Genomic DNA, 17,216 nt, shown 5'->3' on the forward strand with positions numbered 1-17,216 from the left:
AAAGCCTTTCTTTCCAGGTGTTTAGCATCACTCTCCTAGCTACCTGGCCCTTCCTTCTCATTCCTCCTGCACCCCCCTTCTGCTTACTCTCACCTCTCTCAACAGCCTCCTTAGTCTCTCGCTCTCCTGCCCCAACATTGCCAATGACAGTGACAACTGATAACAGCTATGGAACATCTGTGATGAGCTAGGCTCTGTTATGAAGAATCTACAGGTGCTAAGCACCCCACTCCAGTGCTCTTGCCTGGAGAATCCCAGGGACGGGGGAGCCTGGTGGGCTGCCGTCTATGGGGTCGCACAGAGTCAGACATAACTGAAGCGACTTAGCAGCAGCAGCCACAGTAAGCCATTTCCCTCCTACAACAAACCTGAGAGTGTGTTCAGTTCAGCTCATTTGCTCAGTCGTGTCCGACTCTTTGCGACCCCATAGACTGCAGCACGCCAGGCCTCCCTGTCCATCACCAGCTCCTGGAGTGTGTTGCTGTTATCCTATTGCAGATGAGATGACAAAGGTGCCAACATGTCTGAGTAACTAACCCAAGATCAGAGAACCAATGGACACTCAAACCCACTCCATATTAAGAGGCTCTCACCCATCCTTGCGGAGAAGGCAATGGCACCCCACTCCAGTACTCTTGCCTAGAAAATCCCATGGATGGAGGAGCCTGGTGGGCTGCAGTCCATGGGGTCACTAAGAGTCGGACACGACTGAGCGACTTCACTTTCACTTTTCACTTTCATGCACTGGAGAAGGAAATGGCAACCCACTCCATTATTCTTGCCTGGAGAATCCCAGGGATGGGGGAGCCTGGCGGGCTGCCGTCTATGGGGTCGCACAGAGTTGAACACGACTGAAGCGACTTAGCAGCAGCAGCAGCACCCATCCTTGAGCCTTCTCCCTCCCTCTCTTCCCCAAGTTCTTACTAGGTCCTGTCCCTGCTGTCTCCTGAATAACCCCTGAATCCACCCTTTCTCTTGTCTGCACAGTCCTGCTTTAGCTCGCACTCTCATTGCCTCTTGCCTGGACTCTCCCTGCTACAACCTCTTCCCTGGTCTCACTACCACTCATGTCTCCTTCCCCACATCACCCTTCACATGACTACATTTCGCACTCAGTTCTTCACTCACTTAACAAAGTGTTACGAGGTGGCTATTATGTGCCAGGCACTATAGTAGATTTGGGGTCCCTGACCCAAAGGAGCCCACAGTAATGGGAAAGTCAGACAAGCAAAAAATAATAGTCAGTGATAGTGGAATACAAGACGGCAAAACATGCGAACAGAAACTCAGAGGAAGGACTACTAGATTCTGCCCAGCATTGTGCAACAGGATTGCCTTGGGCTGCAAATCAACCAAAGTGGTTTAAACAAATTGGTTTTTGTTTCTGTTTACATACTCAGAAGTCTGAAAGCGAGATGTCACAGGGAAAGGTAAGAATTGCAAAGATTTGGGAGCCCTTGGTGCCATTTCTTTGGCTTGTCTTCCATGTCACAAAACGGCTGCTGCATCTGCAGCCACTGTGTCTATATTCAAGGCAGGAGAAAGGGGAAAGGAAAAAGGGTGGGACCAGAGCATGTGCTTGCTTGCTTTCTTTCTTTCTTTCTTTTTTAATAAATCAAGAGAGAACTTCTTTTCTTGGAAGCCCCTCTTATAGACTTCTACTTGGGGTTCACAGCCCAAATTTGGGTTACATGGTCACTCTAAGCTGTAAGAAAAGCTAGAAAAGTATTTGGCTTTTCAGCACCTATAATAGGAGGCAACAAAAGAGAAGGAAGTTGGGTGTGGCTTTTGGGTGGGCAGGCCACACATGGTCAGGAACATTTCAGAGCAGATATCATGCTTGCTATGGTCTGAATGTGCCCTCCCAAAATTCATATGTTGAAACCTAAGCCCTGAGGTGACGACATTAGAAAGCAGGCCTCTGGGAGGTGATTAGGTCATGAGGAGGAGCCCTCATGGATGGAGTTAGTGCCCTTATACAAGAGACCCTTTGCCCCCCTTCTACCACGTGAAGACACAGTGAGGAGTCCGTATGTGGCCATGGGCCCTCACCCCACCATGCTGGCACCCTGATCTCAGACTTCCACCTCCCAGAACTGGGAGAAATATATTTCTCTTGTTTCTAACCTACCCAGTCTGTGGTGTTTTTGTTACACAGTCTGAATGGGCTAAGACATGCCAAGTCTTGATTCCTAACTTGCAATCCATAAATGCGATTTATTTTAAAATGTGATTGCTCTGGTTCTCATTCAGAAATGCTTTAAGAGTGAAATTCTGTGTACAGAATTGTCATGTCATCATTACCACATACCTGCCCGACAATAGGAGGGGAGAGCCATTTAGATGAAGGTAGAAACATGCCTAAATCATCCATCACACTCTCCTATACCTCCTGCTTCACCCCCTCACCCCCTCACCCCCTCATACTACTCTGCCACACCCCACCCTAAATTCCCTTCTCTGCCTGTACCCTCCATTTCAGGCCTTAGCCGAGACCTTGTATTCTCCTGGGAGCCGTCCTTGACCTAGCTCAGGGGCCTGTCACTGGACTTTCCATGATCTGGAACCCCCATGGCCCCCTGAGCTCCGTAAAGATACCATCATGTCTCTCATTCCCTGCTCCCTAGACCTTCAGCCTGGTTCTTAGAAGACGTACAATAAAAACTTATTGAATGGATGAAAGTCACATATACCCCATAAACATCCTGTAACATACCCATATTTTTAGGAAGTACCTTGCTCCTACATCAAAAGCAGGCACATAAGCAAACAAAAACCATCCCAGAAATGAATTCAAGAAGGAATGGGCTTAACCGTGATGTAGCCAGTATAAAGACGCTGCTTCGTGTTCAGATTGGTAGATAGCTACAACACTGACACCCAAATTAGAAAGAATAAGAAAGACACACCAGCAAATGAGGCTGAGACATGTACTCAGGGAACCTAAACAGGCTTTCTGGCAACAAGGACTCAGTTCCTGGCCACAGATGTACTTCAGCACACATGCTGGTGCCTGCGTGCTGAGGGAGGCTCTGGTTCACTGGGAGGGGCGCGCGGGATCTCCATTATCAGGCCAGCACCCCGCTCTTCTCACCACAGCCCTCTAGGGTGAGAGGCTTTGCTGTATGTGGTGAGTAATAAGCCCTGGCAGCCACACTTGACAGCAGATCACGCTCCCTGTCCACACCGCATGCCGTGGGATGGGCTCTCTTCTGCATGGCTCTCCCCCAAACGCGCCTGGGGATCTGAGCTCCTTGGTGCAACTCTGCCAACCCCAACCTTCCCTCCCTGCCTTGGAGGTCATACGCCTGCACTTGCCTTTGAGGACGGGAAGTTGCTGGTTGCTTCTTCCTCAGCTCATAGGCCTCTGGTGGTATCTGCAGTTTGGTCTGCTGAGTCTTCTCTGGGCAGCATCCAAGGCAATCCCCCTGGATTTCTGCCTCACGTGGCTCATGTCTGGTCCATGGCACACACACATATCCTGCGTTCTGAAAAATGTGAGTAATGCAGACAAAATGAAACACTTAGCGTGTGTTGCAGCGAATGCTGGAAAATACCGTTCAACAAATGTATGTAATTATTACAATGCTATTATTCTTGTATTATGTTATCATTGATAAAATGATATGGTTAATTAGTTGCTTTATAGGGGCATCGGTCATAATCCAGTTAAAAGTTCGGTGGTATGGGCTACGTGAGCATATGTTCTAGGGTGCTGGGTAATGAATTTAAGGTGGTAGAAGTAGTTCATCCTTCTCTCCTCAGCTACTCAGAGTGACTGGAGAGCAGGCCAGTTGTTTCAGTATGGCCAGCCAGTTGCTGGTATGTCTCAGAGTATGCAGGCTACTCACAGCATTCAAACCAGGTACTCGACACCTATGAGAAAGTTTTGTATTTTCCAGGCAAATGTCAGAAGAAAAAACCCTGTTCCACCTGACTGGACACATTCATCTGTTTTAACAGAAGATCCAGTCCATAGAAACTGCCCCTTAAGGGAACATCAAGGCAAAGAGTCTGTAAGAAACTTTATACCTGGGTTTCTGTATTGTACTCACACTGTTGAGGACATAAGTCATCCTATCCTTGGTATCAAAAGTGAGAAAAACTTGTTGTCTCATCTAACTTTATTCCAACTATGTCTTCCTTTCAAGGGGCTACAAATCATAACCCTGGTCAATGGGAAGATAGCATTCATGTCTATAAAGAAAGTCACCAAAGAGGAGACAATATTCCTTGTGTGGCATAACCAGGAAATGACAAGAAAACCACCAATTAGCACTTCACCTTTTTTAGGCCTATTTTGGGAGAATTTGGTTTTCAACATGTTAGACTGAGTACAGGCTGCAATCTCTCCCTGCTCAAATTTGTAGAAATTAGAAAAGTAACATAAAAATATATTAGTAAATATTTAGCAATATTTGAAACTAAGAACTCTCATTTGACAGAAAAAAAAAACTGTGAAGAAATTAGAAAAAAAGGAAAGAAAATTGAAAACCATAATGCATGATTTTCCAAAGTTTGGTCCCCAAATCAGCAACATCAGCGTCCCTTGGAACTTGTTTGAAATGCATTCCTGAGGCAACCCAGAAATGATAAACTAGTAACACAGCTTGGGAACCATGGGAATTAATAAATTTGAATTTAACAGATAGAAAATACCCGTTCTTTTCAATGGCTTGGAACACTTACAGATATTGACCATGAACTTGGCAATAAAGTAATTGCTGAAGAATTAGATTTCATTTAGATTAGAATTTACTAGAGCCACAGTTTTATTTTACTGGCACAGCTAGCAAGAAGGAAAATGAGACACACAGGTTGAAAAGCCTGCACAATTTAGGTGGTGATGAACACACCTTAACACAATTCATAGTGTAAGTGAAGTTCCATTTTCTACAACTATAGTCTATGAATTACAATCAACAATACCATACTTCAGATATTTTGAAAAGAACACTGCATTCAGTAGATAAATGAAAAATTTGTACTTGGCATTGAATGAAATCTCAAGAACTTCATATTGAATAACTCAGGAAGAATCTGCTCTTTGCTCAAAAACTCATGATTTCTTGATTTTCCATAACAAAAACATCAGACAATGCATAAATATAAATGTAAATAAGACATTTCTCCACCTGTTTGACTCTGTTTCCTGTGTTCCTGAGATCACTAGAAAATAAGTATTCAACGTGCATGGCTCTCTCGTTTTCTAACCAAAGAGAATAACAACTAGCCTGGTAAAGTAAAGTGAAAATTCAAACTACTCTATAGATAAAATAATTTCCCACCAAATCTTAGCAGTCTTTCATATAATCTCTTTTGTTTTAAACCAAAACTAACTAATTTTTTTTTGGTTTATATTTTTCTTTCTTCTGAAGTCTCCACACATTCAGGAGGAAAAAAACAATAACCAAGTCTATATGACTTGTCATATAGATCATGTTCACTGACTTAAATGCAGTAACATTCAAAAACTATACTTTAAAAATCCATGATGTGGAAAATATACAGCTCAAAAAAAACAAAAAATCTCCCAGCTTAAAGGAAATCAAAACAAAAGTTAACATAAAAATGTCTATTGGCAGAGAAATGTACAAATATATTGTGGCATAGCCATGGTTAAAAATGAATGAATAAAAGCTGCCTATATGAATTTTAAAACTAATTCTGACCAAATGAAGCAAATGACAGAATGATTTATATAAAGTTTGAAAACACTATTACATGTTTCAGCATACATGCATATGTATTAAGCATATAGCAATATGAAATTAAGTGATACATATACCCCAAAACAATTAGAACTACTAAATGAATTCAACAAGGTTGTAGGATACAAGATTAGTATATAGACATCTGTTGCATTTCTATACAATAATAATGAAATATCAGAAAGTAAAAAAAAGAAACCTTTAAAAATTACATTAAAATATTAAAATATTTAGGAATGAAGTTAACCAAAAAAACTAGAGACCTATACTGTGAAAACTATAGAACACTGATGAAGGAAACTGAAGATGATTCAAAGAAATGAAAAGATATCCAGCAATCTTCAAATTTAATGCAATCCCTATCAAAATACCCATGACATTTTTCACAGAACTAGGACAAATAATCCTAAAGTGTATATGGAACCACAAAAGACCCAGAATTACCAAAGCAATCTTGAGAAAAAAAGAACAAAGCTGGAGGAATAACCCTCCCAGACTTCAGACTCTACTATAAAGCTATAGTAGTCAAAATATACACTCTTACTACTATATAGAGGGCTTCCCTGGTGGCTTAGCTGGTAAAGAATCTGCCTGCGATGTGGGAAACCCAGGTTCGATCCCTGGGTAAGATCCTCTGGAGAAGGGAATGGCTGTCCACTCCAGTATTCTTGCCTGGAGAATTTCATGGTCAGAGGAGCCTGGTGGGCTTCAGTGCATGGGGTCACAAAGAGTCAGATATGCAAAGAGTCTGACTGAGGGACTAACATTTTCACTATGTATAAAATAGATAACCAACAAGAACTTACTGTATAGCACAAGAAACTTACGCTCAATGTTTTGTAAAATGTATAAAGGAACAGAATCTGAAAAAAATAGATATATATGTATGTATAATGAATCACTTTGCTGTACATATGAAACACAAAATCAAATATACTTCAATAAAAAATTTTTTAATAAAAAAATTTAAGTTGCACAAACTTCTCGGATGATACAAAAAAATTTTTTTGTTAAACAAAATAGCACAGTATTAACACAAAAATAGATACACAGATCAACAGAACAGAGAGCCCCAAAATAAACCCACATACATACAGTCAATTAGTCTACAACAAAGGAGGCAGGACTATACAGTAGAGAAAGGACACTTTCTTCAACAAGTGGTTCTGGGAAAACTGGACAGGTACATGTAAGACAATGAGATCAGAGGACTCCCTCACACCATATTAAAAAAAGAAATGCAAAATGCTTCGAAGACCAAAACCTAAGACCTGAAACATAAAACTCCTAGAAGAGAACATAGGTGGAACACTCTTTGACATAAATTATAGCAATATTTTCTTGGATCACTCCCCTAAGGCAAAAGAAATAAGCAAAAATAAATAGTGCCTAATTAAACTTTTACAAACCTAAAAGTACCTTAAAAAAACCTTCAAACTACCGAATTAAAATTTTACAAAATTGATTACAAACATTTGTACAGCAAAGGAAAGCATGAACAAAATGAAGACAGCCTAGTGAATGGGAGAGAATATTTGCAAATGATGCAGCTAACGAGGGGTTAATATCCAAAATACATAAACAGCTAGTACAATTCAACATTTAAAAAAGCAAACAAAAAATCGGCAGAAGGCCTGAACAGACATTCTCCAAAGAAGACACAGGTGACTAATAGGTGTACAGAAAGGTGCTTGGCATTGCTAACCATCAGAGAAATGCAAATCAAAACCACAAGATACCACCTCAGACCTGTCAGAATGGCCATCATCATATTTTTTTGAGATCAGAGTTGGAGAAGATGTGGAGAAAAAGGAACCCTCTAATACTGTTGGTAGAAAGGGAAATTAGTACAGCCACTGTGGAAAACAGTATGGAGGGTCCTTAAAAAACTAAAATCAGAACTATCATATGATCAAACAATTCCACTCCTGAGTATATATCCAGAAAGAAAGCAAAAACACTTATTCAAAAAAATACATACACACCAATGTTCATAGCATTATTTACAGTAGCCAAAACAGGGAAACAACCCAAGTGTCCATCAACAGACAATTGGGTTAAGAAGATCTGGATGTGGGAATATTACTCAGCCATAAAAAAGGAATTAAATACTCCCATTTGCAGCAACATGGATGGACCTAGAGAATATGCTTAACGAAGTAAATCAGACAGAGAAAGACAAACAGTATACATCATCTATATAAAAAGCAGCGACATTACTTTGCCAACAAAGGTCCATCTAGTCAGGGCTATGGTTTTTCCAGTGGTCATGTATGGACGTGAGAGTTGGACTATAAAGAAAGGTGAGCGCTGAAGAACTGATGCTTTTGAACTGTGGTGTTGGAGAAGACTCTTCAGAGTCCCTTGGACTGCAAGGAGATCTAACCAGTCTATCCTAAAGAAAATCAACCCTGAATATTCATTGGAAGGACTGATGCTGAAGCTGAAACTCCAAAACTTTGGCCACATGATGGGAGATACTGACTCACTGGAAAAGACCCTGATGCTGGGAAAGATTGAAGGCAGCAGGAGAAAGGGACGACAGAGGATGAGATGGCTGGATGGCATCACCGACTCAATGGACATGAGTTTGAGTAAACTCCGGGAGTTGGTGATGGACAGGGAGGCCTGGCGTGCTGCAGCCCGTGGGGTCACAGAGTCAGCCATGACTGAGCAACTGCACTGAACTGATATGTAGAATCTAAAAAATAATACAAATGAATGCATACACAAAACAGAATCAGACTCAAAGATACAGAAAACAAACCTGTGGTTACCAAAGGGAGTCAGGAACAGGGGAGGGTTAAATTAGGGGTATGAGGTTAACAGATACAGTCTACTATATATAAAATAGATAAGCCACAAGGATTTACTGTATAGCACCAGGAATGCCCATTATGTTACAGTAACTTACAATGGAAGATGATCTGCAAAAATACTCAATCACTATGTTGCACGCCTAAAACTGACACATGGTGTACATTAACTATACTTCAAAAACAATTAAATGATAAACCTTACCTTGAGTGCAGTGGCTACCTCAGGAGAGGGACAGAAATGGGATCAGGGAGAGGTATACAAAATGCCTCGACTGTATCAACTGCTGTGTTCTTTTTATTTAAAAAAATATGATGTTAATATTTTATATTGAGTGGGGTACACAAGTTTTTTCAATTATTTTCCATGACTTTCTGTATATTTGAAATATTCATGATTGTAAAAACTGAAAGACAAAATTCCCACATAGCAAAATCCGTGGGATACAAAGAAATCCAAAAGAAAACTTAAAGCCTCTAAAAGGAAATAGAAAATAAGAAAAATTGGAAATAAATGAATTAAAATTTAAAGACAGTAAGTTGACAAAATGCAACAAAAATAAATGCAAAGAAAGTAAGAAGACTGATAAACAATAAAACCAGATGATTTAAAAATAAAATACAAGAAAGTGCTGATAGAACTGCCCAGTGTAATTTTTAAAACCATTGAAAAAGAATAGTATTCTAGACCAGTAGCCATCAAATTTTTTGTCTCAGTACTCCTTTACACTTTTAAAAACGTTTTTCTTATTTCTATTAATATTCAATGTAGTAAAAGTTAAACCAAGTAAACTCAGTTCAGTTCAGTCGCTCAGTCGTGTCTGACTCTTTGAAACCCCATGAACCGCAGCACACCAAGCCTCCCTGTCCATCACCAACTCCCAGAGTGGGTGATGCCACTCCAATTGAGTGGGTAATGCCATCCAGCCATCTCATCCTCTGTCGTCCCCTTCTCCTCCTGCCCTCAATCTTTCCCAGCATCAGGGTCTTTTCAAATAAGTCAGCTCTTCGCATCAGGTGGTCAAAGTATTGGAGTTTCAGCTTCAACGTCAGTCCTTCCAATGAACATTCAGGACTGATCTCCTTTACGATGGACTGGTTGGATCTTCTTGCAGTCCAAGGTGTTCTTAAGAGTCTTCTCCAACACCACAGTTCAAAAGCATCAATTCTTCAGCACTCAGCTTTCTTTATGGTCCAACTCTCACATCCATACATGACTACTGAAAACCATAGCCTTGACTAGATGGACCTTTGTTGGCAAAGTAATGTCTCTGCTTTTTAATACACTGCTTAGGTTGGTCAGAACTTTCCTTCCAAGGAGTAAGCATCTTTTAATTTCATGGCTGCAGTCACCATCTTCAATGATTTTGGAGCCCCAATAAATAAAGTCGGCCACTGTTTGCACTGTTTCCCCATCTATTTCCCATGAAGTGATGGGACCAGGTACCATGATTAGTTTTCTGAATGTTGAGTTTTAAGCCAGTTTTTTCACTCTCCTCTTTTCACCTTCATCAAGAGGCTCTTTAGTTCCTCTTCACTTTCTGCCATAAAGGTGGTGTCATCTGCATATATGAGGTTATTGATATTTCTCCCGGCAATCTTGATTCCACTTTGTGCTTCTTCCAGCCCAGCGTTTCTCATGATGTACTCTGCATATAAGTTAAATAAGCAGGGTGACAACATACAGCCTTCATGTACTCCTTGTTCTATTTGGAACCAGTCTGTTGTTCCATGTCCATTTCTAACTGTTGCTTCCTGGCCTGCATACAGGTTTCTCAAGAGGCAGGTTAGGTGGTCTGGTTTTCCCATCTCTTTCAAAATTTTTCAGTTTTGATCCACACAGTCAAAGGCTTTGGCATAGTCAATAAAGCAGAAATAGATGTTTTTCTGAAACTCTCTTGCTTTTTCCATGATCCAGCAGATGTTGGCAATTTGATCTCTGGTTCCTCTGCTTTTTCTAAAACCAGCTTGAACATCTGGAAGTTCATGGTTCACGTATTGCTGAAGCCTGACTTGGAGAATTTTGAGCATTACTTTTCTTGCGTATGAGATGAGTGCAATTGTGCGGTAGTTTGTGAATTCTTTGGCATTGCCTTTCTTTGGGATTGGAATGAAAAGTGACCTTTTCCAGTCCAGTGGCCACTGCTGAGTTTTCAAGTAAATAACAAACGTTTATTTTAAAATAACAAGGAACATGTTCTCAAGAAATGTAACTTCATTTCCTAAAACAAATAAATCAAAAAGATGCACTGAGAGGACCAGCACTGCTTTACATGAAGACACCTGTTTCTATTAATACACTGAATCTGTTGTGCAAGTCATTTTGTTTGAAGTATATGAAGAAAATATGGCCTCACACAGAAATGTCATTGGAAAACTGGCAAGTAGCCATTTCATATGTGGCAATTTCTTAAAGATTATTGTAATACAGAGTCTGAAAGTCTATCAATGAACTTTTTGCACTCTGTTACATTAAAATCCATTTGTTTATCTTGTTTTTTCAATGAATCCTTACCCAAGCTTGGTTTTGTAACATTGTATGTTGGTCATTTGTAAATTTATGGTTCACCTAGTTATGCAGATCTTCCAAATGTTGACACATTTCATTATATATACCAAAAAAACACCTTCATTAATACCACTACTGATCTCATCAGAAAAGACAGTCTTCAGTGAATCCAACAGTGTCTTTATGGGAGCGAATAGTGGTGAAAATACAGTAACTACTAACACAGTTTGGAGTCACTGTTTTGATCCTTGCGGAAGCACCAGCAGTTTTACCTACTTGTTTTAACGCCATCAGTGAAAAAGGCAAATAACATCTTAGCATTATCAAAGTAGTTTTGACCTTTCCGAGTTCTGGAAAGTACCTCAGGGAAGCCCAGGGCCCTGCAAGTCACACGTTTGAGAATCACTGAGGTTGAAAATCCCTTGGAAAGCACAATGAAGAGAAAAATGAGAAGGTATATAATAACATCAGGAAAAAGTAGGGTTAAAAAACTATACAGTATTTCTTCAATTATAAATTTATATTATGCACATAATTACACACACATATATATGTGAATATATTTAGCAGTGTGCCAATAAGAGAAGTAGGCCAGAAAGTTTATGTTGGAGGATGGAATCCTAGTTCTTCATCAGTAGCTGAGAGACCTTGTTTAATTGTCCAAACCGCCACCGCTGCCCCCACCCCCAGCATCTGTGTCTCAACTTATTTATAAAATGGGGATGATGATAAAAGCGCCCCCTCAATAAATTTTGGTGAGGATTAAATGACTTAATGCAAGTAAAGTGCTTTAAAAATGTCTGGCATGTGCCAAGTTGTATAAGTGATTATGTATCAGCTGTCATAATTGAATGAATATGAAATTTCCCAATTTCCAAGAAAAACAGAATCAAGAAGCTGAGTCAAGAAGAAAGAGAAAAATCTATCAACCAGTTGGTAAAAGGGCTTGGATCTGGCCTCAGCCTCATTTTCCCAAGCAGCATCTTCGAGCAGCACTTCCCTCTTCTCTCAAGCACATCCCGAGCACATCCCGACAACTCTCTTGTAACTGCAGTCAATTCAAGTACAGGTGAGTGTCACTGGCCTTACTGGCAACAACAAGGAATGTTAACTCCTTGTTTGCTCTGCCTTCTCTGGGGACCCAGATGATGAATGCCGTCAAGGGACACACACCTCTTTCCTCACATGAGGGTGCAAGTGCAGCCCTCCTCTGATGATCACTGCTCCTCCTGTGCCTCCGCCGACAGCGGTGCCCCAAGTGGCAGATGCCCATGTGCAGTTCGCCCGGGGATGCAAGATGTGTGGAAAATCTGGTCCTGGCTCAAACCCTCCATGGGCAAACACAGCTGCCTCCTTGCAGCTGGGGTGAACCCAAGCCTGGATGATTTACACAGTATGAGCAACCTCCCAGAAATATACTAGCTTTGCTACACCAAACTGAAGGGTATAGCCTGCTTCTCAGGTATCCCGTCACTCCCTTCCACAACTCTCCATTCTTTTTAAGGATCAAGATGCCTCTGTCAACTACACTGGTCATTCTCCCCTCCCAGCAGTTATTGCCCTTCTGACAGATTTTCTCAGGGCTCTGTGCCTCAATTGGCTACAACAGTGACAAGATGAGCCACTAGAGTCTGAGGACACGGATGCCCTGCTTTGATGCTCTCGCCCTTTCCCAGCGATTGGCATATAGCACACTGGGGAAGGAGGAACAGCTGGGAATGGGTAAGACAAGAAGGTTTGTTTAGCCTTTCATCATTCAGGACAACTAAGGAATTGAGGATATTTAACCTAGAGGGAAATGGACTTCAGAGAACATGGAGCTGTCTTGGCATATCTGAAGAACTCAAAGGGAGTGTGATAAGATTTTCCTATGTGATTCTGGAGTACGGAAGTAGGACAAACTGATGTAAGTAACAGGAACCAAACTTTCAATACAATAAATAACCACCAGCAATTACAACTACACCTAACTGCAAACTGCTTGCCACCTCAGAGGCAAAAAGATGAATATGAGATGTTGAGGGAGGGGACAGAAATTAATAAGAGATTACACCAAGTCCTCAAAATCTCTTGCAATTTTTTTTTCCAAATCAACATACGTAACACAATTGCGCAGTTCTGAGAAAATAAGCTCTGAAAGGACAAAAATAGCAAGAAGTTATAACATGGAATGCTGGATTTGTTTCTTCAGATGGCAGAGATATGAATACTTTACACCATGCTATGCCAAGCTAAATCGCTTCCAACTCTTTTGCGACCCTATAGACTAGAGCCCGCCAGGCTTCTCTGTCCATGGGATTTGCCAGGAGATAATACTGGAGTGGGTTGCCATGCCCTCCTACAGGGGATCTTCCCAACCCAGGGATGGAACCCGTATCTCCTGCAGCTCCCGCACTGTGGACAGATTCTTTACCACTGAGTCATGGGGGAAGTAAAAGCAATGGCAAAAGGAAAAAAGATAATGATGAGACGGTATCTGGCTGGCCTTCAGACCAATTTCCCATTCGTTTGCTGAAAGCAGCCCAGAAAGGCCTGGGGTAGCCCAAAGGCCATGAGCAGTCTTTTCAGTTTACCTCCACATACATTAAAAATACTATCTGGCGCGTGTGCTATGTGGTGAAGGCACCACTTTAGATAATCCTCAAGGTATAAAAATGAAGTTGGGCACTTTCCTAGTGATCCCGAGGACTTGGTGCTTTCACTGCACGGTTTGATCCCTGATCAGGGAACTAAAATCACATAAGCTGTGCAGCATGGCCAAATAAACAATAAGAATTAATTTCACCCATTCATTCATTGAAATATTTGAGCACAGTTAAAACAGGCACTTCCCCAGGGCTTGGGATAAAGCAAAGAACAAGAGAGATTATTCTGGCACTCCTGGAGCTTACTTTCTGATAGAGACGGGAATAGGGAATGACCCAGTATATACTAGAAGACCACTAATGTTATAGACCAAAACAGGCAGTGGGATATGGTAGAGGGGCATACTAGATGATGGTGAAGATCTGATGAAAAATGTGACATTTAAGCAGATTTCATGATGGTGAAGGAACAAGCAAAGACTGATATCCAAGAGAAGAGAGTTTCACCAGGAAGAAAACAAAATGGAAAGGCTCCATGATAGAAGCACAGCTGAACCAGCAAGGAGGTCACCATATGGTCAGCAGCTTCTTTAATACTCAATGGCATAAGACATTTGCCAATGCTTAGTTAGCATCTAAATGCTCAGTGTTTTCACCTAATTGTTATTATGTTATTATTTCTTTTACTTTATTTTGCTTTACAATACTGTATTGGTTTTGCCATACATTGACATGAATCAGCCACGGGTGTACATGAGTTCACCTAATTATTAAAAAGGAAAACAAAAGATAAAACATGGTATCAACTAGTCCAAAACAAAAAAGATAACATGTGTAGTCTGCGTAACAGTATCTGATAAGAAGGAAACTAAAAAGTTAATTATTACTTGAAATAACAATAGTAATAAAAATAAAGTAGAGCTCTTCTACCTAAAGTGAGGGTGGATAACCTGAAAGCTTAAACACTTGGCACCATCCTTTCTATAAGCCACAGAACTTCAGGCCACAATTTACATGGCATACAACCACAGAGAAGACCCAGAGCTCCAGCTGAGAAGGCACACACGCAACAAACCGACCTTGTCTGAAGCTGCGATTAATGACTGTGCTCTAAACTATGTTGCTCTGAAGTGCTAATGAAATGTGTTAAAGCCCAATGAAAATCAGAACACATTTGAATAATAAGCATCCCTTTATTTGCTGACGCCATTACAAAAACCGATTACATTAGCAACAAAAAGTGTTTTCTTGAGTTGAAGTCAGAGGCAGTTACTCCCCAAAATGTTAAGTAAAACAGTGTACAACATCAGTATTAAAATGTTAAATTTTACATTGTCTTTACCACTTTTCATCTTCTGAACAATTTTATTGAGCAAAATAAGGTAAAAGATTACATGTTTATTTTATCTTCAGGAATGTAAAGGTCTAATTATTCAAACAGTTTTTATTATAAAACTAAACTCTGAAGGTGTCTACAGAGTTGGCTTTTTTCTCTCTTTAAATCAGTAGTCTAACAAGGATTAGAAAAGACAAAACTCTGTTCAGTGTTTCTGACAAAGTAGAAAGGGTGAAAACATAAATAAGGCTTTAATTTGGCAAAATATAATACAATGCCTTCTGTTATCCTTGAATGAACAGCTTCCCAATTACTTCACTCTGCAAAAGATCAGAAAGAAACAAATTCATTTTAAAACAAAGAAACAAAAGATAATCAGAAGACATCTGTCAAACACCAAAGGTACATATTCCATTTGATCTAGCATGGTCCTTTCAACTAAAATCAGAACAATCAATATGAATGGTAATCAAAAATAAGAGAAAAATCTCAGGATTCAGAAGAAGTTTTCAGATGGATCTTAAAATCAGTTCAGTTCAGTTCAGTCGCTCAGTCGTGTCCGACTCTTTGCGACCCCATGAATCACAGCACGCCAGGCCTCCCTGTCCATCACCAACTCCCAGAGTTCACTCAGATTCGTGTCCATCGAGTTGGTGATGCCATCCAGCCATCTCATCCTCGGTCGTCCCCTTCTTCTCCTGCCCCCAATCCCTCCCAGCATCAGAGTCTTTTCCAATGAGTCAACTCTTCACATGAGGTGGCCAAAGTACTGTAGTTTCAGCTTTAGCATCATTCTTTCCAAAGAAATCCCTATGTGAGCCAAAACCTCAGACCAAACTGAGAATAATGTAGGGATTTTGAACCCTATTTAGAAAACATTTAAGTAAACAACATTGGGAATCCATCTGTATTACTGCTCCACTCAAGAGACTATAAAGCTAATAAGATGAATCAACAGCACTGAAAAGAGACTGAAATTTAGAACTCTCCACCCATGAATAAATAATTTAAGTTTTAGAGATTTTCTAAGGCCTTTTGAAGCTTTCCAAGTCAGATAAAATGACCACTTAAAAGGCATTAAAAAAACTAAAAGGATTTAACCTTATGCAACATGTGAAGGTTGACTGGATCCTGGTTTGGAAAAAATTAAGTAAAAAGATCATGAAAAACACTGGGCTGGAAGAAGCACAAGCTGGAATCAAGACTGCCAGGAGAAATATCAATAACTTCAGATATGCAGATGACACCACCCTTATGGCAGAAAGTGAAGAACTGAAAAGCTTCTTGATGAAAGTGAAAGTGGAAAGTGAAAAAGTTGGCCTAAAGCTCAACATTCAGAAAACGAAGATCATGGCATCTGGTCCCATCACTTCATGGGAAATGGATGGGGAAACAGTGGAAACAGTGTCAGACTTTATTTTTTGGGGCTCCAAAATCACTGCAGATGGTGACTGCAGCCATGAAATTAAAAGACGCTTACTCCTTTGAAGAAAAGTTATGACCAACCTAGATGGCATATTCAAAAGCAGAGACGTTACTTTGCTGACTAAGGTCCGTCTAGTCAAGGTTATGGTTTTTCCTGTGGTCATGTATGGATGTGAGAGTTGGACTGTGAAGAAGGCTGAGCCCCGAAGAATTGATGCTTTTGAACTGTGGTGTTGGAGAAGACTCTTGAGAGTCCCTTGGACTGCAAGGAGATCCAACCAGTCCATTCTGAAGGAGATCAGCCTTGGGATTTCTTTGGAAGGAATGATGCTAAAGCTGAAACTCTAGTACTTTGGCCACCTCATGCGAAGAGTTGACTCATTGGAAAAGACTCTGGTGCTGGGAGGGGTTGGGGGCAGGAGGAGACGGGGACGACAGAGGATGAGATGGTTGGATGGCATCACCGACTCGATGGACGTGAGTCTGAGTGAACTCCGGGAGTTGGTGATGGACAGGGAGGCCTGGCGTGCTGCGATTCATAGGGTCGCAAAGAGTCAGACACGACTGAGCGACTGAACTGAACTGAACTAAAAAGATATTTCAGGTATAAGTAGAGACACCTGAATATGCGCTTAAAAAAGGGGTGATATTATAGAATTGCTGTTTTTGTGATTTTGGATGTGACAGTGATACTGCAGATTTATAAGAGAATATCTTTGTTCTTGAGATGCATACTTAATTGGTTAGAGATAAAAGATCATGTTATCTTAAAGTTACTTTCTAATGGTTTAACAGCAACAAAATATGTATACAAAAATAAAAAGATGAAGCAGT

At 40.6% G+C, this 17,216-nt stretch overlaps 1 protein-coding gene across 5 annotated transcripts in view; it reads right to left on the reverse strand.

Moving 5' to 3' along the window:
• Positions 1–14,201: 14,201 nt before the first annotated feature.
• The window catches only part of KTN1 (kinectin 1), a 106,739-nt gene continuing 103,724 nt past the window's right edge, over positions 14,202–17,216 (reverse strand). For 4 of the 5 annotated variants that reach the window (XM_040226386.1, XM_040226385.1, XM_040226384.1 and 1 more), the window contains one exon: positions 14,801–15,277. In XM_040226386.1, the coding sequence (XP_040082320.1) occupies positions 15,273–15,277 (5 nt within the window). In that variant the 3' untranslated portion in view covers positions 14,801–15,272. Of the gene's footprint in view, positions 15,278–17,216 lie in introns of all 5 variants that reach the window. The other variant, XM_040226382.1, reaches the window with a different exon arrangement.

This window comes from Oryx dammah, unplaced genomic scaffold (genome assembly GCF_014754425.2).
Source record: "Oryx dammah isolate SB20612 unplaced genomic scaffold, SCBI_Odam_1.1 HiC_scaffold_26, whole genome shotgun sequence".
Taxonomy (NCBI): Eukaryota; Metazoa; Chordata; class Mammalia; order Artiodactyla; family Bovidae; genus Oryx; species Oryx dammah.